Source organism: Pygocentrus nattereri, chromosome 11 (genome assembly GCF_015220715.1).
Source record: "Pygocentrus nattereri isolate fPygNat1 chromosome 11, fPygNat1.pri, whole genome shotgun sequence".
NCBI lineage: Eukaryota > Metazoa > Chordata > Actinopteri > Characiformes > Serrasalmidae > Pygocentrus > Pygocentrus nattereri.
Window position 1 is genome coordinate 14,095,022 of NC_051221.1, and position 10,000 is coordinate 14,105,021.

At 40.0% G+C, this 10,000-nt stretch overlaps 1 protein-coding gene across 5 annotated transcripts in view; it reads right to left on the bottom strand.

Annotated features, from left to right (window-relative positions):
- The window catches only part of LOC108435589 (collagen alpha-1(XIV) chain), a 130,847-nt gene that overhangs the window by 58,054 nt on the left and 62,793 nt on the right, over positions 1-10,000 (bottom strand). For all 5 annotated transcript variants that reach the window (XM_037542456.1, XM_037542453.1, XM_037542454.1 and 2 more), the window contains 5 exons: positions 9,822-9,961; positions 9,564-9,696; positions 8,261-8,311; positions 8,031-8,173; positions 162-291 (listed from right to left, as the gene is read on the bottom strand). In XM_037542456.1, coding sequence (XP_037398353.1) covers positions 162-291; positions 8,031-8,173; positions 8,261-8,311; positions 9,564-9,696; positions 9,822-9,961 — 597 coding nt within the window. The remainder of the gene's footprint in view (positions 1-161; positions 292-8,030; positions 8,174-8,260; positions 8,312-9,563; positions 9,697-9,821; positions 9,962-10,000) is intronic.

A 10,000-nucleotide genomic window follows, 5' to 3' on the forward strand; every position in this document is an offset into this window, starting at 1 on the left:
AAAGGCAACAGGCATTTATTTTTAGTATGGCATAAACTAGCAGAGAATGGAGTAACACTATTAATATTACCAAAACTATTGTTTAGTTCTATAGATTATACAGTAAGCAGTAGTTTAGAGGGGTTAACAGTACACGTTACATTCCCCTAGAGGATACTTACAGGTGCGAGCAGAGCGCGTGACAGACGGCCCGTCTTCGTCTGCATAAACGGCCGTTACACTCACTCTGTACTCCGTATCTGACAGCAAAGGCTGCAGCACAACTGAATTCTGATTGCCAGGAACCATCGTCTACACAAAACACACATAAGAGTGCAGACATCAAACACTGCACTGTTAGAAATAAAAGTTCTGTGCAGGTACGTTTTTCATTCATCAAGGTTCAAACAACGTAAATGTTCCCTCAAAGGTACAACAGTTTTAAGGTCCAGTTGTGAAGCTTAGTTGAAAAGTGTTTATTTGTATGTGTGGAGTCAATACAGCTTAGAAAATATAATTTCAATGGATTTTGGTACAATTATGTTCTCTGGCTAAAGCTACTGAGGGGACCACCCCAGTGCCAAGAGGGTCCTGCCCCACTCACAGTACAGTACCTTTTTTCTGAGAGTGTAACACACACTACCAAAGTTAAGGTTTCACAGATTCATCGGCATCAGCAACTTCTGCTAATAAAATAGTGATAATGTCTCTTTAAATGCCACATATGAAAAGTACACACTTAAAATGACATAGAACATACATAGAACCTTGAATGCTCAAGGAAGTAATTGCATGATAAAAGGGTTCTCTGCCTCGTGATAGGGTTATTCAGATTGGACCAAAAAGCGCTCTGCTGCTGTTACGGTATGAGCTGGCAACAAAAGAAGAACCCAATTTTCAAACAGGTTCTATATAGAACCATCTACAGCACATTCACCATCTGTCTGAAGAACCATTGGACGAGCCAAAGAACCCTTCAAACATGCAAAGGGTTCTTTGAGTGTTCATGGTGCTCTATAGAACCATTTACTTTGGTAAGAACCCTTGACGAACCAATTTTTTTAAGCGTGACAGGAATGTGATGCTACAGTCTTATGTGGCTTCATATGTTTTCATAATATTTAAAACATTGGATGTTTTCTACAGTTTTTGATAACTAGTAATCATATCTGACAGTTCATAGACGACGAGTGCCAATTAAAGCAAACTTTAAAACTATTAGACTCAAATACTTTTGGCTACATGAAACTATAAGGGCAAATATAAAACAGTTTCCAGAATTTTCCTTACTTACAGAATTTCAAAAGTCAGTATTTTATACTATAATAGTTTATAGAACTGTCCAAAATTCAAAGACCACCCTTCAACAAGTACAAAGTACGTTATTCATTTGCATTCAGTGTTATTATTTAACTGCAACGTATTTTTAATTTTCCCAAGAAATCTGCAGGAATATTTTTCCACACTTCCAAAGCTCAGTCTTAGAAGTTGGTTGCACTCAGTAATGTTGAGGTGGTCAGTTTATTGTTTTGAGAACACCAGCAGCTCCTTTTGTCAGTAAGGGCTTCTTATCAGTGCTAAATCATCTTCTCACAGTGGAAGGATGGACAGGAACACCAGTTTTTAGATCTAAAGCAGTTTGATCTTCTCCTCTTTCTCAAAGATGAAAGCTTTAAGTGTTGGGTATCTGATGGGGGCAGTGTTGGTGGTCTACCGGGCGTTCCAGGTGGTTGTTAGGAGCCCCATTTTCTTTGTATCTTTTCATCATTTTTTTAAGCTGTCTCCTCATTGGTTGGTCAGCTGGTTCCCACATGCAATAATCATTTAAACACTGAATTTGTTGCCATTTGTCTGGTAGAACTGGCAGTGAATAAGTCATCTGAACTCTTCAGGGCTTAATTAAACATGACTAATGTTTTGCTCTGTAGTAGCCCTGGGTCTGACATAGCTGAACTGTTTCAGGAAGTGGAAGGGTACGCATGTCGCCAAAGGGCACACATTTGGACAAAACATGTTGAATCAAAACACTCTGTGATATATTCAGCCTTGAACTGAGGCTTGTTTGTTTGTTTTGGTGCATGAGGTGGAGAACCTTAAGAGAAACAGCAAACAATAAAAACTGCCATCAAAATTGTTTTCCACAATGTTATTTGGCAAACATGTAGAGCTTCTGCCAAGCATATTTTCATAATGTGTGCTCTCAGAGCAGCGCCGAGCCAGACGTTTCCTCTTAAAAGTGCAATAAAATGTGTGTTAATGTTAGTGTTGGCAAAAGCTGCGGGTTTGGGCGATAGCGACCTTTCATACTTCGAATGCTCTCTGCTCCACAGAGGTTCCACTCTATGAAAACATTTTTGGTGCAAACAAAAATACTACATACTAAAATATAACATAAATACACTAAACTAAGTCTTAGGAAACCTGAGAAGTCTCCTACCAAATCTGGCACCACTGGGCTGGCATTAACCTCCACATGGCCAGAGGTTTATTACACACTTCTCTAGCCCAAGAATAGCTCAGAAAATTTTGCACTGAAGTCCCTGTAGTTACGGAATAAAAAGCCTGGAATTTTAAAGTGTTAAAGGGATCATATTGTATATTATTGTATATTGTGTATTTTATTTCCCCTCTGAATTCCATTGTGTGGTTTCCCTTCCAAAAACAACAGAACTCATTTTTTTTCCCATGGCCATTTTTCAACCTTTCTTTTTCCCTTCAAATTAAACAGGCTGATTTGCTACTATAGCTTTAAGACTGATATATTTCAATGACCACTGTCCTGACTGGCTGACTAACAAGCAACCAAGTGCAACAAGCAACAGCATGTTTAAAAAGCAATTTGGGATGAAATGTAAACTGAACATTTCAGGAATCTCAGGAAAAACACAACCATTCCTTTTTGATGTGTGAATGCTTTGGACGGATGTAGTGACCCATTTACTTCACCTATAAATAAATGTTTTTTAAATTTCAAAAAAAGTAACAGAAATTTAGTTTCCCATTAAAAAATGTTTCTAAAAAGGCAATAAATACTGATCCAGTGAGAACAAACATCAAACCCTTTTAAAGACACTTTCTTCCCAATTGTGTGATATTGTATTGAGGAAATTATATCCTGAAGTCTGATATTTATATATATATATATTTCAAGTTGAGTGTATTATTATGCCTCTGGAAATAACACGAATACACCATTGTATGCTAAGTCGGATATAAACAGTGCACCACCTGTGTTACAGAAAGTGAAGACGTCAATGAGAATAATGACTATTCAAGACTGCACATCTCAAAAGCCAAATAACACCCAACCTTGAACTCTGGGTCACTTTCTAACAGAGATCACCACACTTTATATCAGAGATCACCATGCCACTGTGCTTTTTAGATAACTCAGATCGGCTACTTCAGAAACATTAATGGAAAAACTATGATGTATTATTATTAAGACGACGGTTCAGCTTAAAACAGGTAAATTCACTCTAAATGCAGTCGATCAGTCAAGACAGGTTTGGTGTTCCACATTTGCTTCTTTAGTTTTGCTGAGCTATGAAGCTAATGTAGCTAACCAGTTTAGCACTTTGCTAACTGCTTGCTTCAATCACTTTTCTCTGTAACACTTTATTTGGATGGTCCACTGTAGACGCTTTGTAAATGCTCAGTATATTTAAGTTTAACATTCAATCTATTAAACACAACTACAAGTTCAGTTTGAAAGATTTTATTTAATCTATTCCTAACCCTACACCTGACCGTAAACCTAACCTCAAGGCAAAATTTGCACCTACCCCTAACCCTAACCACAATGTTGTTAATAATCAAGTGAATATCTCCAGAAACTGTGGGGGCAGTCGTGGGCTGGAGGTTAGGGAACCAGCCTGTGACCAGAAGGTCGCTGATTCCATCACTTTGGCTGACAGTACCTGACTGAAGTGCCCTTGAGCAAGGCATCTAACCCCCAACTGCTCCACGGGCACCGTGGATAGAGCTGCCCACCACTCATTGTGTGCATTCACTAGTGTGCATGTATGTGGATGTTTCACTGCACGGATGGGTTAAAGTCCAGGCTACTACTGTTACAGCTACAAGACATACCATTTTCCATTTTACAGATATCCGTAGGTCACACAGTGAGTGTGTTTACATGCACTCAATAATCCGATCATAATCAGACGTGTGCAGTTATCTGATTACTCAAATAGTCATGTAAACACTATACTCTGATCTAGAAAATCTGATTAAGAAGTCTGATAAAGAGCTGGATTTTAGCCCAGTAATCATATTTCCCAGTGCAAGTGTACTCTTACTCTGATTTCTTTCGGAATTCTAAGACTGCGCATGTGTGAAAACAGATCACAGTACTGGATATAAGGGAGCAGCGTTGCTGTGGAGCAAAACTGAAACAAATGACATGCTTGACGAAGTGAAAGGTTTAGATATTCTTCATCTTCTAGATGATGCATGTTCATATTTTCAGGTAAAATGGTGTGACTCAAGTAGACCTGGAGTTTCACATTATCTGATTACTTAAGTGCATGTAAACTAGATCAGATAAACAAAATGAAATTTTCTGCATTTTCTGTTATCGGATTACTAAGTGCATATAAACACACTCACTGTTATGTGCTATATTTCCAAAAGTATTCATTCGTTAGGCTTCACGCGCATATTAACTTGAGTGACATCCTATTCTTAACCCATAGGGCTTAATATGATGTCGGCCCACCCTTCGCAACTATAATAGCTTGAGCTCTTCTGGGAAGGCTTTCCACAAGGTTTAGGAGCATGTTTATGGGAATTTTTGACCATTCTTACAGAAATGCATTTGTGAGGTCAGACACTGATGTTGGATGAGAAGGCCTGGCTCACAGTCTCCGCTCTAATTCATCCCAAAGGTGTTCTATCAGGTTGAGATCAGGACTCTGTGCAGGCCGGTCAAGTTCTTCCACACCAAACTTGCTCATCCATGTCTTTATGGACCTGCTTTGTGCACTTGTGCACAGTCATGTTGGAACAGGAAGGGGCCATCCCCAAACGGTTGTCCCACAAAGTTGGGAGCATGAGATTGTCCAAATTCTCTTGGTTGGCTGAAGCATTAAGAATTCTTTTCACTTGAACTAAGGGGACGAGCCCAACTCCTGAGAAACAACACCACACCATAACACATCCCCCCTCCACCAAACTTTACACTTGGCACAATGCAGTCAGACAAGTTCACCTAGCAACCGCTATACCCAGACTTGTCCTTTGGATTGCCAGACGGAGAAGTGTGATTCGCCACTCCAGGGAACACATCTCCACTGCTCTATAGTCCAGTGGCGGTGCTTTACACCACTGCATTTAACACTTTGCATTGTGCTTGGTGATGTAAGCTTGGATGCAGCTGCTCAGCCATGGAAACTCATTCCATGAAGCTCTCTACACTGTTCTTGAGCTAATCTGAAGGCCACATGAAGTTTGGAGGTCTGTAGCGATTGATTCTGCAGAAAGTTGGCGACATATCCACTCTATCCACTGACCCGGCTCTGTCATTTTACATGGCCGACCACTTTGTGGCTGAGTTGCTGTCGTTCCCAATCACTTTCACTTTGTTATAATCCCACTGACAGTTGACTGTGGAATATTTAGTAGTGAGTTAATATCATGACTGGACTTGTTGCACAGCTTGCGTCCGATCACGGTACCATGCTGGAATTCACTGAGCTCCTGAGAGCGACTCATTCTTTCACTAATGCTTGTAGAAGCTGTCTGCAGGCCTAGGGGCTTGGTTTTATACACCTGATTGGAACACTTCTGTGGCCACAGGTGTATAAAACCAAGCACCTAGACCTGCAGACTGCTTCTACAAACATTTGCAGAAATGTCTACAAACAATTTAATGATTTGGATGGGTGAGTGAATACTTCTGGAAATATAGTGTAAGTGTCAGACTTCATGGGCTAGGAAATATTATATTTCTTTAGTGCTCCACTGCCATGCAAAATATTAATAGTGAAGTGAGACCATTTTTACTTCTATGAAATCTTTAAAAGACGCACATGACTAAACAGATCATAATAACATCCCGGTTTAATTACTAAGATTACTCAGGACAGAAAGTGATATTTGCACTCTCTCATCATGTCCCTTTCCCTCCGAGCCTGGTCCAGCTTGCCCTTCAAAAACTCTCAGCACTGAGACACCAGAGGATTTTTAAGCCTGACGAATCAATTCAGTGCCATGGAAAGGCGGCTCCAGCTCTCAAAAATAGTACATCCCCGAGCACACACACTCCCGCACTCACATTCACATTAAATCCAATACGATTGAAATTTTATAGTGTGCGCTCTCTTCATGAAGTATTTATACTTCAGGCAGAAAATTACGCTTGAGCCAGACGGGAAAATGGTCCCAAATCAAAGAGGACCTGGAAAGCATTTAAACATCAAACTCAGTGGACCAAAATTAACTGAATATCCACGGAGCTGTCCACTTCACGTGTGGTGCTGATGCTGTGCCAGTAAATTTAAATACAAACTAATGCTTTGAAATGGACGCTTTAATTAGAAATAACAGCACAAACAAACTGCGCAATGAGCCTTGAATACCACTCTGTGAGAACATATAATTGAGTGGCATTTTAATAGCAGCTATACTGAAAGTTTTAGCACACAGCCTCTTGGCCAGGCAACAAGCAGACCCAAATAGAACATGTAAAAACAGCTCTCGGAGACTCAAGAAACATTTCACTGAATGAAAACTGAAAGCACCTTTTTCTTGTTTTTTAGTTAGACTTTTTGTGCTACTGCATTAATTATCTTCAGTTCTTTTATGTCCATAAATTTAATTTAATTTTATATCTGTTTTATGAATATAGTTTATACTTACAGTATATTGATAGAACATAACTGACAGGTTTCTCATATGAAGTAGCATAAAACGCTACTGCACAATCTGGCACCAGTGAACAGGCTGCTGTTTTAAAGCCTCAGTTTACTCATTTTCATGATTTTCTTCTACAAGTTTGATTAGACTAAATTTGGTGCAGGTTACATCAGATCTGCCAAAGCACCAGTGAGAGGTCGCAATATGCATAAGTCAGCTACTCACGTTACTCTCCCTCACATAAAACTGCCTGCTCTCTAGGTTTTATCAACAATGTTAACAGTGCTTATTATGAACCTTTATTACACCACAGTTTGTAGCGTAGCTAAACGCTGCTTCCGACTTGCATTAACCCTAACCGCAACTGTACTTTACAGGCGTGTCACATAATACGACACATGAGAAATACCTTCACCATGTCTGCAAATATGACCATGTCAACTCATAGCGTGACCGTGTTTCAGGTGCATAGTGCAGCAGTTGCCCTATATACATAGGCTATGTATATACTATCAGTGTTGAGCATTGAAATATAGGACATGATTTTGAAGCATTTAATCTACTATATATATATATGCATAAGCATTTGTACATTATTTAGTAAAGACTATGAAGCTAATATTAAATATATCGCTGTTGTCAGAACAAAACCTTGTATCTCCAAAATGGTAACTTTACAGGAGAAGGAAAAAGCTTACTTTAATCTTAATGTAAGTCAATGGAACCAGAATTTTTTCCAAGTAATTTTGGGCCATTTGCTTTAGGCCATTCCTTATGAAATTTTCACACAATGTAAAGGCCAACAAAAATGGAGCTACAAGGTTTTCGTCCAATAGTAGTGATATGTAAGGTTGAAGAATTGACCCCTTAAAATCTCAGGCTTATTACATCCTAAGGCTTATGAATCAGTACGTACAGATTATACAAACTGTCTGAGCTATTTTTAGGTTATAGAAGTGTGTAATAAAACTTTGGGCCCACCGGTGGGCTCTGGCCATTTAAGGGGTCAAAGTGTTGTCCCACACGCAGTCCTTAGACTTTAAAAAGGTAATGATGACAGCAGTCCAACAGTATAAAGTGCTATTTTCAATGATGACTGAAACCTGCACATGCAGAGCGCTTGTCTGAATAAGGGCTGCAGTCTAACAGCAGGAATGCTAGACAGAAGGATGGATGAATCCTGCACTCACCACCTGTTCAGCCCGATCTCCACGTGCCGTGACGTAGGAGACTCTGTACTGACGCACGTTGGAGCCCAGCAGTTCCCACGACACACCCATGCTAAAGGTAGTGAAATCACTCAGCTGCAGACCCCTCACGCCCAGACGGATGACTGCACATGAGCGAACACACACAAATGTAATGCACAGTAGAAAACACAAACATATAGAAAATGCTTGATCCAAATACTTCTACTCACCTGCTGTAGTTGTGGTGGTAGTTGTGGTTGCCACAGTTGTTGTTCTAGCAGCTTTAAGAAAACGCACACACATTTCTTAAAGCTGTGAAGACATCTGTTCACTGAAATGACCAGTTCCAGTTCACATATAGAAATGAGACCCTGACTAAAGCATGTGATTACTGTAGACATTGTAGAAGATGCATGTAAGATAATTTGTTAATACATTTAACTCTACATTTATTTACACTATTCTGTATGGAGAAATTGTTGTGATCTACTAGTTTACCCATAGTTCCATTAATGTTGGGAATGTTGTGTGTTGCTAGGTTACCTGTAGTTTTATTGCTGGTGAAACTGTTGTGATCTACTAGTTTACCCATAGTTCCATTAATGTTGGGAATGTTGTGTGTTGCTAGGTTACCTGTAGTTTTATTGCTGGTGAAACTGTTGTGATCTACTAGGTTGTCTGTAGTTCCAGTGATGTTGGGAATGTTGTGTGTTGCTAGGTTACCTGTAGTTTTACTGTTGGTGAAACTGTTGTGATCTACTAGGTTTCCTGTAGTTCCAGTGATGTTGGGAATGTTGTGTGTTGCTAGGTTACCTGTAGTTTTATTGCTGGTGAAACTGTTGTGATCTACTAGTTTGCCTGTAGTTCCAGTGATGTTGGGAATGTTGTGTGTTGCTAGGTTACCTGTAGTTTTACTGTTGGTGAAACTGTTGTGATCTACTAGGTTGCCTGTAGTTCCAGTGATGTTGGGAATGTTGTGTGTTGCTAGGTTACCTGTAGTTTTACTGTTGGTGAAACTGTTGTGATCTACTAGTTTGCTTGTAGTTCTAGTGATGTTGTGAATGTTGTGTGTTGCTAGGTTACCTGTAGTTTTACTGTTGGTGAAACTGTTGTGATCTACTAGTTTGCTTGTAGTTCTAGTGATGTTGTGAATGTTGTGTGTTGCTAAGTTACCTGTAGTTTTACTGTTGGTGAAACTGCTGTGATCTACTAGGTTGCCTGTAGTTCCAGTGATGTTGGGAATGCTGTGTGTTGCTAGGTTACCTGTAGTTTTACTGTTGGTGAAACTGTTGTGATCTACTAGTTTGCCTGTAGTTCCAGTGATGTTGGGAATGTTGTGTGTTGCTAGGTTACCTGTAGTTTTACTGTTGGTGAAACTGTTGTGATCTACTAGTTTGCCTGTAGTTCTAGTGATGTTGTGAATGTTGTGTGTTGCTAGGTTACCTGTAGTTTTACTGTTAGTGAAACTGTTGTGATCTACTAGTTTGCCTGTAGTTCCAGTGATGCTGGAAATGTTGAGTGTTGCTAGGTTACCTGTAGTCTGGCTGAGCTCAAGCGCGTCACTCTCTCTCTCATCTCTGTAGATGGCCGTTAATGCAACCTCGTATTCCGTCAGGGGCGTCAGACCAGTAATCACGTAAGAGTTTGAATTACCACTAATCACAGACTACAGAGGGAGACAGAAACAGAGAGAGAGTGAAAAAAATTAGATAAAGTGAGAGAAAGAGAAAGAGCAGATAATGATGATGAGAAAAGTGTCAGATACTGTTGGAGAGTGTGTGGTTGCTGCACCTCTCTGGTCTCTCCTCCACTCGCAGGCATCCAGGTGAGTTTGTAGAGAGTGATATCAGATGCTGCGTGTTGCCAGCTCACTCTGAACCGGTCTGTGCCGACGTCGCTGCTCCTAAAACTCCACGGTGATGGAACCGATTCTATAACACAACAAAACGGTACCCAACTTACTGGCCTGG